Raw genomic sequence first — 24,527 nt, 5'->3', positions numbered from 1 at the left:
TCTGGTGACTTATTACTGTTTAATTTATCAATTTGTTCCAAAAATTCCTCTATCGATAACTCAATCTGGGATAGCTCCTTTGATTTGTCTCCTAACAAGAATGGCTCAGATATGGGAATCTCCCTCACATCCTGTTCAGTGAAGACCGATGCAAAGAATTCATTTAGCTTCTTGCAGTGGCCTTGTCTTCCTTGAGTGCTCCTTTAGCACCTCGATTGTCCAGTGGCCTCACTTTCCGCTTCTGACGTACTTAAAACATTTTTTTGCTGTTAGTTTTTGTGTCTTTTGCTAAGTTGCTCTTCACACTCCTTTTTGGTCTCCTGCCTAATGATACTTGGCTGCCACAGTTTATGCTCCTTTCTATTTTCCTCTATTTGACTTCCAGTGTTCCACGTGTTCACAGGGGTTTGGGCTGTAATTTCCTTCATTCTTTCCTGAAACTGCGTTTCAAGCTCCTTTCATTTTGCTATTTCTAAACTGTTTCTACTTCAGGAACTTCAATCTGCTCTTTTCTTGCTGTAGCAATTAGTTGTAAAATCGGATCTCTTAATGCCAGTAATGTAGACAATCCCTGATCTTCCAACTCCCCCTGCTTTTCACTATGTAGGTGGCTGCTTGTATGTTTGGTTAAAACCAAATGGCTTTTTGATGCATTTTTACTGCGATCTGTCCCAGAAATTCCCAGAGCATCACAAACTTCTCTTAAATGCTCATCTTTTCCTCCTCCCTTCCTAAGAATGTCTTTTAACTCTCTCCCAGCTAGCCATAGTGCTTGCAAACAATTAAATCTTCCACTCTTACTTCCGGAGAAAATGTTCTTTATGCAAAATTGCTTTTCTGTTGGCATTACCTTCTGGCAGCTTTTCCTGGAACAGCCTGCAACTGCTCTAGATAGCTTCCTCTCTGGTCAGATCACTGCAGTTCAGCCTCTCCCACCTGTGCTCACCATGTGTTACACTCCCGTCCAGGGATCGTGGGTTTCAAACTGAGCTTTTATTAAACTTTAAATATATAGTGCAGCCAGCGCCAGCCTCACACCAGCTCAGTCTTTTTGGGACACAACAACAATAACCCCGATGGGACCCCACTGTGTTCTTCAAACTATAAAGGAGCAGGGCACAGGTAATTTAACCCTGACATTCCCTTGTGAGTGCTACATAATCAAGTCACCTCTCAATGTTTTTGATAAGCTAAATGGATTCAGCTCTTTTAAAGTCTCCCACTCTAAGGCATTTGCTCCAGCCCTGGAACCATTTTGGTTCGTACTAAGAGCTTATGCTGACTTGCTTGTCCTCTATGACTTTTCAGAGCCCTTGCTTTCCAGGACACAGATTCCCATTCTTTGGGTGTGGCCTGCATTCCCTCTTTCTAGATGTAGAACTTTGAGTTGGCTGTATTTAAATGCAATTTGTTTGAATGCACTCAGGTGACACATGGGTCTTCTTTCTGAGAGCGTACAGTTATTTTCAGCCAGTAGGAGTACTCCCACTACTTTGCATTTGCCAAAATTGAGTTGCACGAGCCGCCATGCTTCCCATTCACCTGCTGTGACACTGTATGGCATATGTGGGACACTTTGTGATATTGTCAATACCAATATTATAAAATTGCAAGGAATTGGACCAGATATGCCGTGTGAGGTACCTGCGACAATGTTATCGTTTGCCAAGTAGGATAAGCTTGTTTATATGTTTGTATCACCTTTGTATTGTGATTTAGAGAGATGTAGGGTTTATCTGTATTTCCAAACTTGAGCTGTGTTTCTGGGTGACACCCTCACACAGATTGGCATCAGCACTGCCTAGCCTGTTCGATGGTCCATCAACGGTCATCAGTGGTACAATGAATCCATGGAAAGGAGCCAGAGGATATACCTTATGAGTCAGCAAGACATGTAGGGGCAGGCCTGTGGACAGAGAACTCTAAGGATGTTCCATGCCCACGTGCTGTGAACCTTGTGTTTGGGACACAGGAAGTACAAACCACATGCCAAAAGGAATATAAAGGACAGCTGCACATCTTCTCCATTTTGCCTTCATTCCTGCTTCTTACCTCTGGAGCGACTTTTCTACAAACGAAGCTCTGAGCAAAGGACTGAATGACCCATCCATGCTGGGGATGTTGTCCAGTGGGACTTTCAAGCCAGCAACTCACCAATACTGCTAAAAACCTGATATATGGACTTTGAAGTCTCTGTATGGATCTGACTACTTTATCATTTAATAACTCTCTTCTTGTTCTATTATAAACTTTGGAACTAGACACTAAAGGATTGGCTGGCAGCGTGGTATTTTGGGTAAGATCCAAACTAATACTGACGTGGCAATGTGCCTGGCCCTTTGGGTTCAGAAGAACATTTTGTATAGTGAGCAGAGTTTTAAAATAACTTCTCACTATACTGGACCTAGGTGCTGATTGGGAGCCAGAGGAGCTTCTTGATAACCAGTATGGGGATCAGGAGTACAGTTTGCGACTGGTCGGTGAGTCTAACTTCAGGTGAACCACCAGTTTTGGGAGAATCTGCTCTCCCTTTTTCAGCCTGCCCTGACCGTGGCATTTTCAGTTCACACCTGTCATGGTGTGGTCTCTTTAGAATTCCTCCCACACTCCACAGAGATTCCTAAACTCACTTCACATCTTTCACAATTTGCTAAATAATGTTCTTGATAGTCAGTTTCTTGGGCATGACAAACAAGTGTGGATCATTAGGGCTGGTCGGGTGGGTCTGGGTTCCCCACTCCTGCTTTGTAAATATCCTCTTGGCTATGAGTTTGCTCCGATTTGTGGGCTCATGTTGGGCATTGTCTATGAAGGGGCTGGTGACTTTGGGAAATGGTCTCCAACCCCACAAGGAGCACGAGGTGGAGGTGGAGACGGGCTGTCCTTTCGCCCCTGGAAGTCACCCCCCACCCCTGTTTGTGCAGTGTCCCTCTCTAGTGACTCTGGTGACAGATACCGAAGGCCACGTCCCTCCACGTTCCTTTCCAGCCCTTCTTCCCCTAGGGCCTGATCCAAAGCCCATAGAAATCAGGGTGAATCTTTCAACTGACTGTAACAGAAGTTACATCAGGCCCTTAGCAGGCATCCGGAAGGAGAAAGTGCAGCATGAGAGAATGAGACTGACCGACTCACAGGAGCTGAGAGCACCCTGTCATTCCATGAGCTCCATTTGGGCTGGGGTATCTTTCCCGCCCACCCACCACGCCCGTCCCCCGCTAAGGGTCCATTTAACACTTGCCTGAAATTTCAACAAAGTGGGAAATGAAAGGAAGGAAAAAACAGTATCTGGGCAGCACACATTTTACCTGACATGTCGGTACTGATCATGCGTTTCTGTTCGGAGTTGCGGAGTATATTGGTACAGCGGTAGGGCCCAAAGGCCCCAGCCAGGACGGGGCTCTGTACGAACACTGGAAGAGACGATCCCTGCCCCACAGGCCTCTCCCAAGGTCTGTGGGGGGGTGGGGTCAGCGAAGGCAGGGGTCAGTGTCATGATCGGGTAATAGAGCAGAAAGGGGGGGGGTGCTGTATCCTGGAGGGCTTTGGGGGTTAGGCCAAGAGGCTTGTGTCTGGGGTAGTGGTGGAAGCGGGGCAGGTAATGGAGGGGCTTGCAGAGGAGGGCAGGGTGAGAGCAGCGAGCAAGGAAGCCGAGCTTAGCCGCATAGGGTTGCCAACTGTCTAATCGCACAAACCCAAACACCCTTGCCCCGCCCCCTACCCTGCCCCACCCCTTCTCCAAAGCCAAGCCCCCATTAACTTAATCCCCCCCCCCCCCCCCGTTGCTTGCTCTCCCCTGCCCTCACTCACTTTCACCAGGCTGGGGCAAGAGGGTTGGATGCAGGAGGGTGTGGACTCTGGGGTGGGGTAGAGGGGTTAAATTGTGGGAGTGGGGTCACAGCTGGGGCAGGGGGTTGGGGTGCAGGCTCTGGGCTGGGGGGTGGGGCCAAGGAGTTCAGAATGTGGGAGGGGGGTCAGGGCTGGGGCAGGGGGTTGGGGTGCAGGCTCCGGCCAGGCAGCGCTGATCTTGGACAGCTCCCAGAAGCAATCAGCATGTCTGGCTCCTAGGCGCGGGGGGACCAGAGACTCTCCACGCACTGCCCCTGCCTGCAGGCACCAACCCCGCAGCTCCCATTGGCTGCAGTTCACGGCCAATGGGAGCTGCAGAGTCGGCGCTCAGAGTGGGGGCAGCACGTGGAGAGCCCTTGGCCGCCCCTGCGCCTAGGAGCCGGACATGCCGATCGCTTCCGGGAGCTGCGCAGAGCCAGTGCAGGCAGGGAGCCTGCCTTATCCCCACAGTGCCAACAACTGGACTTTTGGCCTATTAAAATCTCCCAGATTGCTTTTAATGGTCACCATGAGATTGAGGCCGATCCCGGGAGACTGCCAGCCAGTCCAGGAGAGTTGGCAACCCTATTTAAGCCGCAGCATTTTGAATGGACGGGAGGGCAGGGAGGCTGCAGCTGCGGGGGCCGGAGACCAGGACACTGCAGTAGGGGACAGGCAGTGACAGAACGGAAGGACTCATTCACTCTCCTCCGCAGGTGCTGGGCCGTGTGTGGAGGTGACAGTGCCACAGGACCCGGTGATGCAGGAACGAGGCTCCAGTGTGGAACTTCCCTGCCACTATAAAACCTCGGTTGACAAAAATTTCATGCTGGAGTGGAAGTTTGCGCCAGCCTCTGTAGCGCCTGAGCAGGGCAAGCAGGTGAGGGAGGCACCGGGGTCCCAAGGGGAGGAGCTTCAGCGCCTGTGGGGAGCTTTCTCCAACATGTTACTGCTTCCAGCCTAGGGAAAGCCAGGTGGGGATCGTTCAAGGCTCTTGATGCCGGGATGAGGAGCTGATGCGGAAAGCGGGGGTGAAAGTTGTCAGCCCAGGCTGAGGGGCTGGTCCACAAATAACCACCAGGGAACAAGGAGGCCAAGGCAAAGCCCCTGAAGGCTGATGGGCTCGTTGTTAGAGCAGGGGGCCTAGTGGATAGGGCACTGGAGCGGGAGGCCTGGACTCAACTCTCAGCTTTGCCATTAGTTCTCCGGGTGCCTTGGGCAAGTCACCTCCCTCCCTGTGCCTCAGTTTCCCCATCTGTAAAATGAGGCTAGTGCTGCTGCCCCCCTTTGTCCAGCATTTTGAGATCCAGGAAGGAGACACTCTACATAAGAGCCGGTGTTGCTTTTTCCCAACCAATATCTTTTGAGTCAAAAAAATGAAGTTTTTGTCTAAATGTTTCCTGAAAGCAGCTCGGTTTGGTCCAAATCTTCGATGGTTCCAACAGCAACAAAAAGAATTGGAACCGACACGAAGGGCCCTCTCTCCCGTTTCCGAAGCAATGCCAGCGGAATCCATTTCATTCCCAACTTTTGGTGGAAATGAAATTGGATTTTTCGAATGGCTCTAACGTTATTGCAGAATGTGGGGGGAGCAGCCAGCCCTGAGGGGCCCTCAGATCCGAGTGATGTATGCCAGGGCTATTAGAAACACCAGTGAAGCCACACATCCAAGAGCAGGGATGGGACCAGGATCAACTGGGAGGCTGGGGAAGGGCTTGTGAAGACAATCGAATGAGAAACTCAGAGGCATGTACAATAGTGAGTGTCACTGCAGATACAACTGTTGTTTCGGACACCTAGTGGGAACAGCCAATGGGATGTTCTTATCCATCGAGGGGGAAGGATGGGCTTGTGGTTAAAGCCCTGGGCGGGGTGCAAGAGATCTGGGTTTTATTGCTAGTCCTGTCACAGGTTTTCTGGATGGGTCTGTGTGCTCCCCTGGGATACGCCGTGTACGGCCCGGGCGGGGCTGTGTGCTCCCCTGGGATACGCCGTGTACGGCCCGGGCGGGGCTGTGTGCTCCCCTGGGATACGCCGTGTACGGCCCGGGCGGGGCTGTGTGCTCCCCTGGGATACGCCGTGTACGGCCCGGGCGGGGCCGTGTGCTCCCCTGATACGCCGTGTACGGCCCGGGCGGGGCTGTGTGCTCCCCTGGGATACGCCGTGTACGGCCCGGGCGGGGCTGTGCTCCCCTGGGATACGCGTGTGCTCCTATCGCGTGTGCGCCCGGCGGGGCTGTGTGCTCCCCTGGGATACGCCGTGTACGGCCCGGGCGGGACCGTGTGTTGTATTGGAAGACTGTACATGCTGGGTACGTCCTCGGGCCATTTCGCAGCCTTTCCGCCTGCTCGCTCTCTCTGTCGCTCTCTTTGTGTTAAATTCTGTAAGGGCTTTGGAAAGAGCTGAGACGGCTGCTCTGTCTGGGTACCTGCCTGGCCCCTCACTGCTGGGTCTGAGCGCCTGGGACAAGCTGGTCTGTGTATCTGCTGGCTCAGTATCCCCTTTGACTTCATGTCCCACTTTGCGTAGTGTTAGCCCCTCCCGCTTTTGGGTTTCTTTCTCCTGGTGAATCTGTCAAAGCCCCTCGTCTCCCCCTCGCACGAGCCCCGAGGCTGGCTGCTGGAGTCTCTGAAGCTTTCACCTTAACCTACTCTCCCAAGCCACGTGCTTTGCAATGAAATGCAGATCCAGCTGGAGGGCAGGTTTGCTCTTGGTGCTGGGTGACACTCCGGTGCCTCCCTCGTCTGATCCCCCTTCGTTCACTGTGTCAGCACTGGACAAACCCCTATCTCTGCGGGGGCCTCAGCAAAACATCCTCTGCCTGCAGATCCTCTACTTCACTAATGACAAGCTGTACAAGCCCGGCTCTCAGGCCGAACGGCTCAGCCTCCTGCACGACCCTCCCACCATGGGGGATGCGACTCTTCAGCTAGCCAACGTCCGCGCCTCGGACAACGGCACGTACATCTGTGTGGTGAACAACCCCCCGGACTTCTACGGCAGCGGCTCAGGGCTCGTCCACTTCACTGTGCTGAGTGAGTCTGGGTACTGCGATCCCATGGCCCACCACTGAATGGGGCTCCCTGCTCTGAGCAGGACCTGCAGGGCTGGGTCTGAGAGCAGCTGGGATCCATCCGTCCGGCCTTGGGTCTGGGATATTGCAGGTCCCTTATATCGCATGCATCAGTGTTCCCATCTGTACAAAGGGGCAATGACCTGGACCTTCTTGGAAGGTGCTTTCGGATCTCTGGGTGGGAAGAGCCAGAGAAGAGCAATTATTACAATAGCTTTCCATTCACTGGCCTTTGTGTGGCACTCTAGTAAATAGCAAAGAGGCCCTTTCAGAGAGCTGGATGGATGGCAAGGAGAAGAGTGGGTGGAAGGGGAAGAGAAGGGGAGGGGCCAGTGATGTGGGGAGCAGGAGGATGAATAGACGAGACTCGGTTAAACAAGGCAGTGGCGCAGGAATCATAGAATCTCAGGGTTGGAAGGGACCTCAGGATGTCATCTAGTCCAACCCCCTGCTCAAAGCCCCAATCCTCAACTGTCAGTGGTGAGCAGGTACCAGCTGACGGCAGTGGCAGGAGAGACCGTGAGCAGCTGGCAGTGGCAGGGGAGACATCCAGATGCCATGCTACACGATGATAGTGCATGCTCCAAGTTCAGAAATCCATTGTTTTCTCTTCTCGTTCCCCATTCAGTGCCTCCATCTACCCCTGTTTGTAAAGTGACAGAATATGCCCGGATTGGGGGCGATGCCACACTGACCTGCAGCTCTGTGGAGGGGGTGCCCACCCCGATTTACGCCTGGTCACGGGTGGACTCCAAGACCTCGTTGCCATTGGCCAATATGGTGCAAGGTAGGTGGAGAGTGCCATCCCTTATAAACCCTCCTGTGCAGAAATATGTAAAGCTTCCACTGACAGATTCGGCATAATCTGATAAAAACAAAATTGAAGGAATCCAGACACCAACATATGACCTGCCATATTGGATGGGGCCAATGGTCCATCGCATCCAGTATCTGCAGTGCCTAGGCCTGATGCTTCAGAGGTAGGTGAAAAAGGGATCTGACCAATTGTACAAAGCTGTCCAGGGTTGGGGAAGATTCTTTCTTCCCCTGGCAGATAAGTTTATATCTGAAGCATGGAGGTACGCCCTGTTGTGATTTTGGGAATAAGCAGTCCCTTTTAAAATCCAGGTATCATATTTAATGTTGACCTCCTGTGATTGTGTGAATTCAAGGCTCTTATGGCCAGATACAGTCTGGAGTAACCAGCTGTGAGTCCCAAGTAAATCTCTGGATCAAAGGGAATATTTTAGAAATTAGGAGAAAAGGTCCCACAAACTCTTTCTCATGTGCATCCTGATATATGGAGTCACAGACCCTATGAATTAGAAGGTACTACGTTTCTAAAAGAAAACAGCTGTAAACTACAGACACAGACAGAGATCCACACAGCTCAAGGTCCAGCTTTGTCTGCCTTGTTCACCAAGAACCACACAGTCTGCAACTCTGTACCCCACACAGAGACATCTGGTGGATAAATAATATACTGCAATACATTGCAACTCGCACAGTCCTGACACACAGGAGTAGTTTCATTGATTTAAATGAAAGCACTGACCGGAGTAGAGACTACTTATTTGAGTATGAGTTTGCAGGATCAGACCCTTAATCTTAGCTTTATAAACCTATTTTTCAATGCCATTTGCAGTTTCCTTTGCTACCAGTAGGTTGCACCTGTGGATCAGTTTCAGAGGCAAATACCATGTCCTTGTTTATTTGAATATATTTTAATGTCCCAGACAGAAGCTGTAGAGGAGTTGCTGCTCAGCTTCAGAGCAGTGGTTTTGTTCTTCACCAGGATTTCTTCCAGCGAGTTTGAACCAGACTAGCTCTTTAGAACAGATCTTAAAGAAAAACCCCAAAGGACACAGCCTAGAAGCAAAACCTCCCCTTCAAAGGCCCCTTTGAGTCCTTTTCAGCAGAGTCTGATCAGAGGGCCTGACTCCTCCATCAGATGCTGGGACAGTAGCTGGGTGAGAGATGCTGGTGAAGCTCTCAGTGGAAGTGGAACCTACTGTTCCCTTTCCGAGGTTAGCCAGTCTCCTGTGCAGACTCACCTTCTCCTATCTCTCCCCTTGATGTCTTGCAGTCTCCACTCCGGGGCTGTCTCTCCTCTGGACTCAGGGCAGGAAACCAGCGTCTTGCCCGTTAATGCACTGAAGTGACTGAAATGACAATGTTTATTTCAAGGGCTGGTCTCTTTGCAGTCTCACTATAGGGCCGTTAAGCCCTGGGGCATAGAAGGCACATGGCCTGTTTAAGACAATCTCCAGCTATCTGTCTTGATCTAAGAGCATGAGCTTGTAGGAGATACAGGGAGGGGCAAAGCCAGGACCCAGCCCCCCTTCTACCGCTGACCACTGGGTGGAGCTATTCCCATCGGCTGTGTCGAGAGTGACTCACAACCATATGTGCCAGCCTCAGGGCAGACTGTTAAGAAGCAGGGCTCAAACCCCAGACCAGTTGGGTGTTCTACACTTAGATTTCACCAATCAAGTATCAAGAGTGAACTCCTCAAGCTCCACCACAGCCTTACTATAGAGCAGGGGTGGCCAGACTTACTGGCCAGCCGAGCCACGTATGACAATCTTTCTAGATCCGGGGCTTGGGGCATCAGCTCTGCTCCCGCTGAAGCCCTGAGCCCCAGCAGGTGCGCTCCACGGAGCTGAAGCCCCAAGAGCCCCCCACCCTGCTGGGCGGAAGCCCCTACTCCTCCACCCTGCTGCAAAGCAGAGCTCCTGAGCTCTCCCCACACCCCCAGTCTGGTAGGTGGAGAATGGGGGGGGGAGCTCCATGAGCTGCACTTTAATGGTAAAAAAAAAGCCACAAGTGGGCTCATGAGCCACAGTTTGGCCACCCCTGCTATAGAGTAATGGCCAGTCCCCTGGGGGGCTCTGCTCTATCTTGCCACCCTCGTAAGCCTGTCTTTGTGATAGATAGAGGCTAAGGGCCCTATTCCTTACCCTGTTTGTCAGAGGGTGGTGATGGACAGCAGGAGAGAGATCACTTAGAATCATAGACTATCAAGGTTGGAAGGGACCTCAGGAGGTCATTTAGTCCAACCCCTTGCTCAAAGCAGGATCAATCCCCAGACAGATTTTTGCCCCAGATCCCTAAATGGCCCCGTCAAGGATTGAACTCAGAACTTTGGGTTTAGCAGGCCAATGTGCAAACCACTGAGCTATCCCTCCCCCCGATTGATCATTACCTGTTCTGTTCATTCCCTCTGGAGCACCTGGTATTGGCCACTGTCGGTATGCAGGATACTGGGCTGGATGGACCTTTGGTCTGACCCAGTACGGCCATTCTTATGTTCTTATGGTCCCTTACACCAAAAATCACACTAATATTCAGGTTACTCCCAGTCCCAATGGACCAGTCACTTACCTCAAGTCAGTTGTACCTTAGATCTCAAACCAAAGATAATGCTTGGAGCCAATCCTATAATAAACTAACTAAAGATTTATTAACTAAGAAAAAGACATAAGGGGGCTATTTACAAGGTTCCAGCAAGTAAACTTACACGCACAAATGAGTTAGTCTTAGGTTCCAAAGGTCAGTAGAAGCTGCTGTGTTACGCAAGCTTTCTATGTCCTTTAGAACAGTGGTTTTCAAACGTTTTAGGCCGCATGCCCCTTTCCAGATAATATAGTCCGCTGCCTACCCTCATCAGCAGTGCAGAACTGCACAGCTGGATGGCCAGAGAGCAGCAGCTGCTGGCTGGGGCATTCATGTTGTTTGCAGCATGGGAGGACTTTTTTCTTTTTTTTTTTTTTAATCCCACTCTCATCCCGCCACGCAATACCCACTCCCACCCGCTCCTGCGTCGCTTCTTGAATTTTTATCCCGCTATTATGGCAGTGGGTCCTGTGGGGCCCACGGAATCCCAGTCCCACTGCAGGGCTCTGCTCTGAAGGCAGCGCCGCCGCCAGCAGCAGCACAGAACTTCGGGGCTGGGTGGCCAGAGAACGGCAGACACTGTTCATGTTGTTTGCGGTGAGGGACTCGTCCGCCATTACAGGATTTTTCTCACATGCCCCCGACGACAGCTCGCGTAGCCCAGTTTGAAAACCACTGCTTTAGAGCTAAGCAGCTTGGGGATCCTTTGCTTATGCTTAGAAAATATTGCCCTGTCCAAATTCCAATCATCATAGTCTTCTGGTCTCCCTTTATTCCCTTCCCCAAGAGTTCAAAGTGATGGGACAAGTGTTGGCACCTGTCTCCTCTTCCCGGGTGTGGGTGGGACAATCAACAAAGTCTTTTGTTCTTTGATGTTTCACAATGGCTCATCCAGTTTCAATGGGCCTTCTTGTGTGCCGGGCCAGCACTTTTCATTAATTAATGCTTCTTCCCTGGTTGGTTAGGTACACAGGTTAACAATGCAAACGCTCAATATAAGTTTACACTCTGGGATACAGATGTTATATGTGAGATTAACACATACAGACGCTCTCAAGCATGTCATAAAGTCCCAACACTGAACACATTATAACTCTAACATCTGTTGTAACAATGCTTAACACACTGGTGAGCCAGGCTGGGCATTTGTCAGTGTTCAGTGAGCCTTGGCATGAGCTGGCACCTGGTCTGCAAGCATAACAGGCTGCTTCTGCCAAGTCATCTACAGAGCTTGAGTACTGAACCTTCCCCAACCCCCACACAGAGAAGGACTGACTGACAGCAGACTCTGGCCTTTCAGAAGCCCTTCCCAACCAATCACCCTGAGGTGTCCCAGTATCCAATATGGGCTATTTATGACATACATGGTAGGGAATTGGGTTGCAAAGCTGCCTTGCTGGACAGGGTGCTAGGCACACAAGCCGTTGTGTGAACTACACTGGCCTAGCACATGTGCCCATGTCTCTCTAGTGGCTGGCTCTAGAGAGAAGAATAGTCCTGCTACTTGCTCGCAGCTAGTGGAGTTCCTCTAACTCACGTGGCAGTGGCCTTAGGAGCTGAAAGTCCCAGCGTCAGTCCCTGCAGCTGACCAGGGTCATTCCATGTGCTCACGGTTGGCTACTCCCATTCCCCGTCCCTGTCTCTCCTTGTGCAGGGTAGAGCTCGTGCCAGAATCCAGGGCATCTGCAGCCCTGCACCCTTTGGAAATGCTGCCAAAGCCCACTGCTGAGTCCCACTGCTCTCTCTACCCCATGCCCGCTCCCTCTGCTAGTACAGGGGGGTTCCTTCAGGTGCCTCTGGCATTGATTGTCCTGCTGCTTTTCTCCTTACAGATGACCAAACAGGGAAGCTGCAGCTGACAAACCTCTCGCTGGCTTTCTCAGGGACCTACCAGTGCATGGCCTCCAACCAGTTCGGCCACGCCAGCTGCCAAGTGACAGTTAACGTGTCAGGTGAGATTTCCGCTCTCTTTGTGCCTGTGTGCCCACCAGGAGTGCTGCCTTCTGCCCACATGGCCCAACCCCTCCTCTGCAATGTGCCTGCTGGTGCCTCCCTGCTATGCCAGGGTCCACTGGGCATCTGCCAGTTATGCTCCTTGATGCATCTCGCCTTGGAGACTGGAGTGCGGACAGAGAGCAATGATTGGAAGGGCCGAGGTCACATGGGACCAGCACAATCTTTACAGTCCTGCAAGGAGACAATGATAAAACTGAGCAGCTTGGATGTGCAGGGAACTAGCTGAAAGCCTACAATCCCCGCCTAGTGGTCCCTGCTGAAGCCATGCTGCTGGGGAGGCGAGGTTGCACCTGGAAGCAGGGAAGAGGCCATTGATTTCCATGCATGTTCTGAAATCTGTGTAGTCTCCAGGGTGGCAGTGGGCTTTGGGGGCTGGGCTCCACCCACCAACAATTCCACGCGGAGGCAAATCCCTCTCCCCGATGGAAAGATAGGTGCAAACTTCCCAGGTTGGACTCAGTTTCTACATTTCTCTTTGATGCCAAGGCAAGGTACAAGCGCGTGTGCAAGCTGCTGGCCAGCGGACATGTCTTAGTGGACACGACAGGCCCTTTTCTTGTGTCCTGGCTACAATAACACGCTAACTGGGACATTGTGAAAGAAATGAAAAGTTGCAGAATGCCTGTGCCCAGACAGGTAGTTCAGGAGCTTCACGTTCTGCAGCTCAGCCAGAGGGAGAAGCTTTGGTTTCCTTGTTTAATGCTAGTTGTTCTGCCCTCAGTGGCGTCTAGAAAACATGCTGGGAGTTGGACAGAGAGCACAAGCAGCACCGTCTGGATGTTCATCTGTGGCGCCTTCAGGTGCACCAAGCAGGGCAGAAAGCAAAGATGCCCTGAGAATGCAATATCTTAGACCATGCATGCAAAGCTGCACCCCGGTTGCCTACCCTCTACAACAGAGAAACACGGAGCTCCAGATCAAGTCAATGGGTTTTTTATTGCTATGGGCAATTTTTTTTTCAAGCCGTTAGATTTCTGAGGCAGCTTTTCACCATGGCAACCTATTAATATCACATAGTGTTGGTTGATTCAATTAAGGTAAACGGTCCAATCTGCTCCGGGTTGGGGGCAGGGGGTGTCAGGAGTGTCCCTAGTCCCTATTTCTGAGCCCAGATCTCAGAGCGCAGCCACAAATGAGCCGTCCCCTGCTAACGAGGGCTGGGTTCCATGCATTGGCTTCTCCTATAAGACCCTCCAGTGGGCTATTTACACCTCTGCCTTGTCCTCCTCTCCTTCTGCCCTCTTCTCTCCACTGCAACTTACTGTCCTCAAGGTCACCTGCCAGTGCGACCTCTCCCTGGCCACGTCTCCCACTCCCCACAACCCCTTGCCCCCTCCCCTTGGCTTTTATGACACTGTCCTGCCACCTCCCCAGCTACCCCTCTCTCTACTGCGTGCCATCTAGCTGTCGTTGGCTAGCGGGCACCATTGAGGGCTCTAGCTGCAGCACTGGAAAATCGGCAGAAATGGCCACTGTTACATGGATAGCTGCTCTGTGCCCCTCCCCAGGAGAGAGACAGGCCAGCTCCAGCCCAGAAACCTGATTGATGGGCAGGTGGGGCGGGGCTTGGAGGACTTCCCAGCTGCAATGCCCTCAAAGGGAACATCTGGGATGAGAGTAACTGTTGGGACTGTCAGCATCAAGATGGTTTCTTGCTGATGGTTCAGAGGTGGGGTGTGAGGCTGCTCGCATTGTCCCGTCCCCTCCTGGAGGTGGCACAGGAGGTTGGGGAATGGGTGGAGTGGGGGGACATTTTTTGCTCTCTCTTTCCAGAGGGGCAGGACCTGTGTGCCCTGTCGATTGCAATGCCCTGGGGAATGGGAGCTGGTTCTTCTCGCGCAGCCCCTCACCATGAGGCTTTGCTACCATCTAGTGGCTGATGCGCAGGCTGCTCTCTGAATTCCTAGGGCTGAGGCTTTTATCTCGCTCTTGCTGAGAGTACTCCCCCCTACCTAACCCTTATCTACATCAACCCTTCTCTTGAGGGCTCCTTTGCATTTCCTCTTCTCCCACTTTCCTGGTGCGGGGAGCCCCGAGTTGAGATTTTTGAGCAGTCTAGCGGGAGGTTACACCCAGATTTCACCCACTGGCCGGGAAAGTGACTGACGCCGGCTGAGGATCTGGGCTTAGCTCCTTAGGGGTTCATCCAGGGCATGGTCAGGAATGCCTGAGGGCTGGTTGGGAAACACGAATCTTCTCCCTCGGTGATTGCTAGGGCCTTGGCTAAGGACTGTATCCCATGTGTTGCTTTTAACGCTGGCCTCCACTAGTCATGTCCCGTTTCCCCACTTGGCACGTGGATCCCACTCAGGTCCGGCTCCCTGTGTTAATTAGTGCTGGCACCTGTGACAGCTTCCCTCTTAGCCGGCTTCACAACCTGACTGAGCGAGGCCTAAAGGGACAGGTTGAGAGCCCGCTGCCTGTGGGAAGGGTGTAAATGCCCCGGCTGGAGAGGCATTATGGTGGGCCAGGAGGGAGGGAGGAAATGAAGGGAAGACACTGTCAGAGAGGCAGTCCCCTCTGAGTGGGAGAGAGCGGTGTGTGACTGGGGAAGTCTCTCCCGTAGGAGCGGTGGCAGTGCCTTCATGGGGACCTTTAAAAGGGCAGAGCCTTAGAAAATGCCCCAACAGGGAACACTCCTAGCCCGGCCCGAAGTGACCCGAAAGGGTTCCTCTAACTCCAATTTCTGAGACTATCTTCCATCAAAACAAATCTGCTCTGTTGGAACGCAGAGAGCTCTCCCAGGCTCATCTTCTGTCCGGTGATAAAGGGCTGGAGGGATAATGCAGAGCTGGGAGCCCTCAGGTTCTAATCCTGACTCTGATTCACTATGTGACCTCAGGCAAGTCACTGCCTCCTGCTGCCTCAGTTTCCCTTTCCTGTAACCTGTGGATAGAAGAATGTGGCTGGGACTGACTCCTGGGCTTACTGATCCAGGGGAGAGCAGTTGGTGCTGCTCCTTCTACTGGGTAAGGATGTGAAGGTTCCTACACTGCCCTCTTTACAAAGTGGTGTGCTGGGATAGGTGTGAACAGGGTCACCTGGCTGAGAGGCGACCGAACGAACTCCAGAGCATCACAGAGAGTCGATTTAATTGTGTTACGACCAAGCAAAGGAGCCTGCAGCCTTTGCACCCATGACAGCTCTATGTTGGTTAGGAATGTTTGACTGCTCTAGCGTCATCTCCTGGCTGTCCCTTCCCTGTTCTTACTCGCTCACTCTGTTTTCCGTTCCCTGTCTCTTCCCGATGCTTCTCTCAAAGCCTTCCTTTCCAGGCTTTTCCAGTTGTTTCAAAGTCACCAAGGGCCAAATTCGGGGCTCGTTATTGGCTGCCGATCACAAAAATCTAAGCCGGGGGGGGGGGGGGGTGGTGGAAAGCCCAGAGTTACCTCCTAAGCCAACCTTCACCTCTTGGGTTTGTGTTCCCAATAGGCACTGCAGAAGCTGGAGCGACTGCAGGAGCTGTGATAGGAGTGCTGCTGGTGCTCTTGCTGCTCGGGGCAGCTGCCACCTATCTGTTCTGGTACAGAAAGAAGGACAAGAAGGAGTCTCAATCCACGTACACCGGGAACGATATCAGGTTAGAACCCCTGAGCAAAGCTTTCCCGTGGCGAAAGCAGGCAGCATGTGTTCAGTCACACTGCGTGGATCAGTCTATAAAGGCTGCGCTTGGGGCGTACTGTGGCCAGTGCTTCGCATGGCACTCACAGGTATAACTGCATGATGGCAGTAAGGGGAACCCTTCAGACTTGGCTTCAGATCTCACTGAGATTCCATGAGAGGCACCAGCCAGATTGCCCCACAAGGCAAAATCCACCCAAGGCAGGTCCACCATCAGTGCAAACTTCCCTGTCCCCCACCAACATGCTTCCTCCCTGACCTATGGTGCAGAGGGGAGTTCAGTCTGTGCTTAGCGTCTCTGCCAAGGCTGCGGGTGGAAGCTAGTCTCTATTCTGGGGATGTGGACGCGGGTCCCCCAGAAACTGAACTGCGATCCACCAGCTCATTTCACATAGGCTGCCGAACAGCCACCCGTGGGGGCTGCTGTAGGTCACTGCTGATCCGGGGAAGATTTGAGCAAAGTCGAAAGACTCTTGCTGACAACTCCCACCATTTCCATCCTGCTCCATTTCCAAAGGCTTGTCATCTTTGGGCAAGAGACACAGCTGCTGAAGCATGGACCCGCCCAGACATGCTGTTATCAGCACAGGCAGTCGGTGGGGCTTTGGGAAGCAGGTGGCTTTGTGCAGCTAACACGTCTTTAAGGTCTGGGATGTAGAATTCGCTGAGAGGTCCCAGCTGCACCTGGAGTTGAAGGTTGAGAATCAGGCACTGCAATTGTGCAGCCTCCGACTTGAGGCTGCTAGACTGGAGAACATGTGACACCGTAGGGCTGGGGCAGGCGATGGGGTCACTTGCCACTAGACTGGAGAATGTGTGGCACCGTGGGGCTGGCGAGAAGGCTGGGGCAGGTGATGGGGTCATAGGTTTTCTCCGTCTCTAACTGATGTGATGGAATGATTGTGGTTTCCCATAGGGAGGCTGGCAAGCCCCTCAGTACATGGGTGTCACTCTGCACCAGTGAGCGGAGAGTGATTTGTTAAAGGGACGGAGGACCACATCCTTAGCTGGTGTCAGTCGTGTTCACGGATGCTGATGGAGCTCAACCAGTTGGTGCCAGAGCTAGCTGATTCGTTTCTTGTTTCTTTACAGGGAGGATGCCACTGCCCCGGGGATCTCAGACACCTCCTTGCAGAGACAAGACAGCGACCCTGGGAGCCGTTTCCTGGAGCAGCCGGTGTCAAGGCCAGAGTCCGCCAGCACCACCAAGTCCAGACTCAACATGGTTGTGTGAGCGGGGGGGCGGCTCTGGCTCCTGTTCAGCTCAGAAACCTCAGCTGGATTTTGATATGTGACCCCCCCCCCCTTTTTTTTTTTTTTTTAAATAATGAAGGTTTTTACTGTCTCCTATTTACGGCCTGGGGGGACCATGCAGGGACCCATCGAACAGCCTAGTAAACATTTCCTCTGTTATACACTTCACCTGGGTTGGGATGCATCAGTCAGTATTTCTTCATAACCACTGAGTCTGCAAATCAATGTACCCTGATTGGCTAACAATCTCTCTAGGTCAGCCAATCAGAGGACAGAGGTTTTGTATGTCTATTTCACAGTAACCCTGTTGTGTCTCCCTTGGCCTCTGCTCTGACTGGCGCCAGGACTTGGTGCTTCCATGGTCTCCATGGTGTAGCTGGGGCAGAGAGGCCAGCAGGACCGGAGTGAGGGGACGATAGCAGCCAACTGAGCTGCAGGGGGAGAGCATCAGAGACACGTTAGCTGAGCAAAGGACTACTCTGCACTCGGGGTTCATAGCAACATTCCTTTATTGACATTCCAACTTCGCTGGAGAAATCACATGCAAAACCAAAAAGAGCTATAGAAAAACCCCTCGGCATCAGCACACGCTCCTTACAGCGGTGTCGAGGAAGGTGAGGTGTGCATAGGGGCAGGGATGAGGCAAGCTGGAGGGGTGCACGGCCAGAACATGGCAAATGGGCATGGAGGGCTATTTTCAAATGATGCTGCTTTGCAATCTCTCTCTTTTGTGGTCCTTTACCAGAAAGCTATTTTGTATGCAGCTTGCAGTCAAGTTTCCAGGGGATTCTGTAGTAAACAAGATCAGATTGGTGGTGCTAAGAGGGCTGATGACGGGGGGGAACAGGGGGGTGTGGGTGGGAATAGTATGCACAGTCTGGAATAAACGGGCAGTAGGAATTCAAAAAGGGCATTAAAAAAAACCAAACCAAACCAAACTCTATGCTAATAAAGCAGCTGAGACTGTTTAAAGCCAAAGCCCTGACTGGTGGCGGCGTGAAGAGTGGGGCTGGGTGGCTAAGGGAAATTCAGGCTCGTTACCTGGCCTAGGAAGGCAGGTGCAAAGAACGAAGTGTCATGCAGCATGCAAGGGGCTCTGCGGCAGCCAGACTGCAGCGTGACAGGTTGAGTATTCCACCTCTGTGACCAATTGGGGCTGGCAGGAGGAGCCCAAGGGCAAAGACAAACCCGGGGCAGCCGACTCGGGCTGGTGGGGCTGCAGGGCTCTCTCATTGCTGTGTAACTTCCAGAGCCTGAGCTCTGGGACCCTCTCACCCCACAGGCTCCTAGAGCCCAGGCTGCAGCCTGAGCCCGGAAGTCCCCACAGCAATGAACCAGCCCTGCAACCCGAGCCCCATGAGCCCGTGTTGGCTGGCAGGGGCCAGCTGCGGGTTTTTCTTTGCTGTGTAGACATACTCTGCCAGAGTCACATGGGAGTGAAGGTGGGGGATGTGGCGCTGCAAGGGAAGGAGGAGTGGGATATGCAGGGGGCACACGTGTCTATGCTCTGGGAGGAGGCAGGATGTCACATTGCCAGGCTAAGCGGAAGTGAAGGGGACACTGAAATCCAAGGGGTTTCCTGGGGAGGCCAGAGAGTTGCAGGTCTCCAAGCCCAGGCTCCATGGGACAATGTTTCTTCTGAAGGGTGATGGGTGTCAGTCGGGGCGAGTCAGGAACGGGGCTGGGCGGTGTCTTCTCTGCAAAGGGGATGCTCCATCCATCCCGTCTCAGCCACTGCAAGTAGAAACAGCCCATGAGCCCTGGGCACTGCCCTGCAGCCTCCCCCGTGAGGGAAGGAAGCCCCAACCAGCCTCCACTCCTCTTGCAGAGCCTTGCCAAGGCAGGGAGGTGGCCGCTTGCAATGAAAGGAGTTGAGGGCTAGAGTGTAGTCAGCCCACGTAGCCAGCTGTCCGTGAGGCCCAGCCAGGTGTCAGAGGAGGGCAGAGCTGGCCTGGCCTGGCCTGGGGGCTTCCACTGCAGCAGGTGCTGTCCTGTGATTCCCTCTAAGCTACGTGGCCGTGCAGCAGCCTATTAAGTGCCACGCAGGCGCTCAGGGCTGCGGTGGGGAGAGACGCCTCTCCCCCAGGCCTGGACCTGCTGTGGTGGGGGAGGGGCCCCTCCTCGGTGGTCCCACTCCCAGCCCGAGACCTGCCATGGTCAGGGGAGAGGCACCTGTCCCACAGCCCCAGCCCCAGAGCTTCCACAGCGGGGACAGGCGCCTCTCCCCACAAGACTCAGGTGCTGGTGTGGGGGGAGAGAGAGAGCTGGGGGGGAGTCCTCTCTTCCTGCCCTACCCCTGGGGCAGCCTGCACCCCAAACCCCTCATCCCTGGCCCCACCCCAGAGCCTTCCCCCCCAGCCAGAGCCCTCAGACTCCCGACGGATCCCCAGCCCTCTGCTCCACCCCAGAGCCTGCACCCCCAGCCAGAGCCCTCACCCACACACACACTCCAACCTTCTGCCCCAGCCCGAAATCCCCTCCCATACGCCGAACCCCTCAGCTCCGCCCCCACCCCCCGAATTTTGTTATGTGCACCAATATGAAGATGATGTATCACACATCACCTCCAGCTTCATGCACATAACAAACTAAATTGCGCACAGGTGTGGGAAAAATGAGAGGAAACACTGCCTGTGACCCTCAAGGGCAAGCCGCTCAGTGTCAGCCTGTCTACCCCCACATCAGCCTCTCTCCAGGTGGCTTCCCTGTTGCTAGCCCAGCCATGGGAGAAGCTGGCTTCCCACGGGATTTCCAGCGCTCCACATGCATCCAACAGCTCCCAGTGCTAACGCCCCCCTTGCCTGCCAGGCACAGGGGAGGGGAGGCTGTTCTAGGCCTCTTCTCGCAGACCCGTCTGTGGCGCTTCCCTTCCCCAAAGGACTCTGGGAATTTGCCCCCTCCCCGTTCGATTGCTGAGCTGTCACTCCTACTCAACTATCCCCTGCACTTGAGGTTACACCGCCTCGTGGGTTCTAGAGGCAGGAAAAGCCGTAGTCATTAGCAATAATCGCCAGGCCCCCATCCATCACGGTGCCAACGTGGCTATTACAGCAGCCACCTGCGGGGTGAAATCAATCGCAGCCCTGAGCATAATCTCCCCAAATCCTCCATTGGTTTGGGGGTGGGGGGGCAGCAGCAGGGCCCTGGCAATAGTTTAGTTAATGCCACTGCTAAGTGAAACGCTCACAGCTGGAGCTAAGCTCCCCTTATTAAAGAAGCCATAGCATGGGGTGGGGGGTGGAAAGAGAAACGGCATCATGTTAGGACAGTGTGTAGGTGACATTTGCGCGTGCGTGCGCACACACGCACACACCGTCCCTGGAGCCGTTGCTATTGGCAATCGCTGCACGTCCATCCTGTTTGCGTTCTCCTCACCAATGCCAAGGAATCTGTTCTGAAATTAATAAGCTGACATTCGGCAGAGAATAATGAAGTCCCCTGGGACCCACCACACTAGCAACAGGTTTTGAACAGGCTTTGAGGGGAGGGGGGCGTTTAGCCTAGAGCTGGGACTGGGTTTGGTTTTGCATAAAGTCACTGAGTGGGCTGACGTCTCCTGGCACTCATCCAGGTTTCACACCTCAGAACCCCCCCTCCCCCTTCCATTGCCTCACACACACACCCCAGCTAAAATGGACAGAACCCTAAACCAAAACCCCACTTGGCTTTGGATTCCTTGCCCATAGGAAAAGGCTGCAATTCTGCTCTGGCAGGTGTTATACAGGATGGGGTGGCTGAGAAGCAACCGATGTAGGAATGTCGCTCAAGGAAAATGCAAGATCAATGTGTGACCTGCACCCAGCAAGGGACCCAGCATGACCATAAATCCTAAGGACCAGGGTCCTGAGTGGGGGCATATGCCAGGTCAGGCACCAGCCAGAGGAGCTGCAGTAGCAGGGGCTAGACAGCCCACCTCTGACAGCTCACCAGCCAGGGACAGTGGCCAGGTCCACCCACCCAAACACGACCCGCTGGTAGCGCTGGGTCTTAGAAAAGGTCCCAGCCCCCTTGAGGTTCTGGGTGGAGCTACTGCATGTGAGCACCATCCCTGCTGAGCAGAGACTGGAGCTGCACCAGTGGGGTGTTGGGGCCCGCTGGGGTCTTTGCATGCCCTCAGCACAGAGATGAGGTTGTGGCGGGGGTCCTGTGTTCTTCAGAGCTAGGAGGAGAGACTGAGTTGGGATGCAAGCACAAAGGGGCCGAGCTAGCGGAACCAGGCATGCTCTAGGGGCTGGGTGAAGCTGGTTTTCCATCAGGAGCTGGAGTCAGAGGGTGGAATGGGTTTCGTTCCCACTGAGGCTGTGTGGGCAGAGAGGGACTCTGGCTCCAGCTGGCAGCTGCTCGGTGGCACGATGCTGTTAGCTTTCATACAACCACCTACTGGCAGCGCTGCAGGGATGGACATGGGAAGCTTTCCAGGAACAGGGCCAGCTCCTCAGCTGGTGGAAACCAGCTCCATCAACGTCAGTGGAGCTGCGCTGATACACACCAGCTGAGGCGCTGAATGGAGCACCAGCCTGTGGACTCAGACTCAGGCCTCTGATCTACAGTGGGCGGATGCTGCTGTTGCTCCATCCATTTCCGTGCGGTTCCTCTGGCTTTGCACCAGAGAACTTGACAAGCCGAGCAAAGTGCGAGTCAGCCTGGTGCTCTGCAGTGACTACAGCAGAGGAAAACGAAGCTGACCCACAGCTGCTGCTCCCTGCCAGGGAGAGAGAGACCTACAGGGCCCCACAGCAATTAGCCCATGATACGGCAGCACGAGGAGCACTGCAGTTTTGGGCTCTGTGCACGGAGGCATCGCATCACAGAGCAAGGTGGCAACAGTCCTCACCAGTCCAGCTCTGAGGTGGCCGGCTTGCTACCCTGCCTTCAGTTCTGGGCACCTCATTGCTGTGACGAGCTGGAGAAACGAGCACCAAGCTGTCAGGCACTTAGATTAGTTAGGGAGCCCAATTGCCAACGATTTTTTTTTTTTTTGGTTGCAAAACGCCAGTTCCTCAACATCAAACCTTCCCAGAAACATAGTGGTTTTGACAAAACTTTCACTGGGGAGACTGCTCAAGCCAAGGATGAAATTTCTGGCCAAGAGGAGAGTGGCCCACCCCAGAATAGCTAAGAGCCGGTGATGCATAGGCAGTGCAAGGACTTGAACCTTTTACATCCCAGGTGAGCCACCCTGCACTTGAGTCAGTCAGTGTCTCCTGTCGGCGCTGGTCCACTTTGTATAAATAATTGACTATTCATCGAACCCCAGAGAGATGCTGGAGCCTGGTCAGGCTCCATCTCTGGTGCAATGACTATGAATGATTTATACAAAGTGGACCAGCTCCAACAGGAAAGGGAGGTTGTGTCGATAACCTGTTTATTAGGGCACAAGGAGGACTTGAACTCAAGTCTGCCACAGCCCACGTGAGGGCCCTACTCAGCCGGCATTTGGGGTGGGGGAGTCCTCACCTGCTCGCGCTCACTCTCTATTTCATTCCACAGAGAAACAAAAAAAGATTGCAGAACCGTGACGCTTTGCATGACCTGGAAAGCTTATTTCCCGGCCCTTGGAGAGATGCTCTGGGGATGAGCCGCCCTGCCACGTTCCTTTCAGACTCCCCATCGCTGCCTCCCCCAGGAGTGAAGGGATCAAAACTGTTCTTAATAAGCAATTACCAGCGCTCCACACATGCAACCCCAGCACAGTACTAATGATCCTGATGCACCGACCGGCTTATGAGCATAGCAATTCCACTTCCTTGTCAGCCTACAACCTTCCTATAGCCCAGGCCCACCAGGGCAGGCCTTTCACAATGCTCCCGTCTGCAGCAGGGGACGGGCATTGACTGAGCCGCTCAACCCCAGCGTCAAAACAACCTGCCTCATTCAGCATGATACCCAGTTGCAGCTTCGCCTTTCGTCATTCAGCTTTTATTCATGATCACACAATCCAAAGCCCTGCATTTGCATCACCTGTGCAAGCCGCCTGGCGCTCTCAGCGCGCGCACGCACACACACACACACACACACACACACACACACACTCTCTCTCTCTCTAAACCTCGCCCTCTTTCCCCAGCTCGGCCGTTACCATGGCAAAGTCACCAGCTAGTGTTGCTTAATTCAGTTGTGAAGCAAAAAAAAAAACACCCGAGAAGAGGCAAATTCTACATGATCAGCCAGGGTGCACTTGCCTAAAATGAGCCCCCGCTTCCCCTAAGCGGCATGATAACGACGTGAAGCAGAGTGTAGCAATCCAGGGGCGCCAGCGACTACCCCTGCATATGGAGGTGATATGCCCTACAGTCAGCACCAGAGTCTTGTTGCCACTGTCTGGGTGTGCCATGAACTCCCTCCTTCCTACCCCCACCCCCCGCCACCTGTATAGGGGCAGCCAGAGTCCAGGGGAGGCTCACCAGCCACGGGGGGATTGTGCCGCCAAACACTATAGGCAGTCTATGCTGCCACCTCCCCACCTGGTCCCAGTGCAGTGGGAGCGCCAGCTATCAGGGGTGGGGGCGTAACACCTCCCACCATCCCATCCCGGCCCGTGGTACAGGCCACAGGCTGCTGCCATGACGCAACTGGGGCGGACTCAGTTATTCTGGGGGCCTTTTCGGCCTATGGTCCCGCAACGAACTCTACGCCTGGCAGCAGTCAGTGCTCACTTTCCTACTATGGGCTCCCGTGGCACACGGCTCCACCGCCAAGGGCCAGAGTCCGATCTCAGGGGCAGCGGTGTAGGACAAGGCCATGGACAGCCGGGGAGTTACAGCAGTGAAACAGCTCAGAGTTTGGCCTGCCCCATTTACCAACTAAATCTAACCATGAAACCCAGGTGACCCCGTGACTGAGTCAGCTCCCCTCACGTGACCTCTCTGAAGGCGGCAGGCTGCACCCAGGGAAATCAGGGCGAGATTGGGCCCACTGCAGCCGGCTCTAATTGCCTCCATTATATTTACCTTTCCTGCCAGGAGACTGTAACCCAGCTTTTAAAAATAGCATGTGCTGATGTGAGGCATTTAGGACGGCGTTGCTAAGGGAGAAATTAAATTCCAATCTGGGGCCTTTGCCGCCTCTCGGGAGTTACTGTTGGTTTCCATGCTAACTGCTACTCTGCTGCAATGCAAAACTAGGGCATACAGCTGTGCCTCCTCCTTGGTTTGACTTCAGGCACGGCAGGTGAGATCCTGCAGGACAGAAACCCTCCAGCACCCATTAGCGGCAGGCAGCTGCCCCCGCCGCCTTCCCACCCTCCAACTCAACCAGGGAAGAGCAGGGAATGTGGCTCCGGCCTTTCTCGCATTACGACGAGACACGCTGGGCCCAGTTCTGCTCTGATCACTGGCGTACG

At 53.6% G+C, this 24,527-nt stretch overlaps 1 protein-coding gene across 3 annotated transcripts in view; it reads left to right on the top strand.

The window, feature by feature from the left end:
- VSIG2 (V-set and immunoglobulin domain containing 2) overlaps positions 1-18,020 on the top strand; it is a 33,353-nt gene extending 15,333 nt beyond the window's left edge. For 2 of the 3 annotated variants that reach the window (XM_039496473.1, XM_039496474.1), the window contains exons 2-7: positions 4,542-4,705; positions 6,653-6,860; positions 7,527-7,685; positions 12,127-12,246; positions 15,743-15,890; positions 17,024-18,020. In XM_039496473.1, coding sequence (XP_039352407.1) covers positions 4,586-4,705; positions 6,653-6,860; positions 7,527-7,685; positions 12,127-12,246; positions 15,743-15,890; positions 17,024-17,165 — 897 coding nt within the window. In that variant the 5' untranslated portion in view covers positions 4,542-4,585 and the 3' untranslated portion in view covers positions 17,166-18,020. The remainder of the gene's footprint in view (positions 1-4,541; positions 4,706-6,652; positions 6,861-7,526; positions 7,686-12,126; positions 12,247-15,742; positions 15,891-17,023) is intronic. The other variant, XM_039496475.1, reaches the window with a different exon arrangement.
- Positions 18,021-24,527: the final 6,507 nt, after the last annotated feature.

The sequence above is a fragment of the Mauremys reevesii genome, linkage group 12 (assembly GCF_016161935.1).
Source record: "Mauremys reevesii isolate NIE-2019 linkage group 12, ASM1616193v1, whole genome shotgun sequence".
Taxonomy (NCBI): domain Eukaryota; kingdom Metazoa; phylum Chordata; order Testudines; family Geoemydidae; genus Mauremys; species Mauremys reevesii.
Note: the sequence above shows the minus strand (reverse complement) of the source record. Positions and strands in the feature narration are given on the sequence as shown.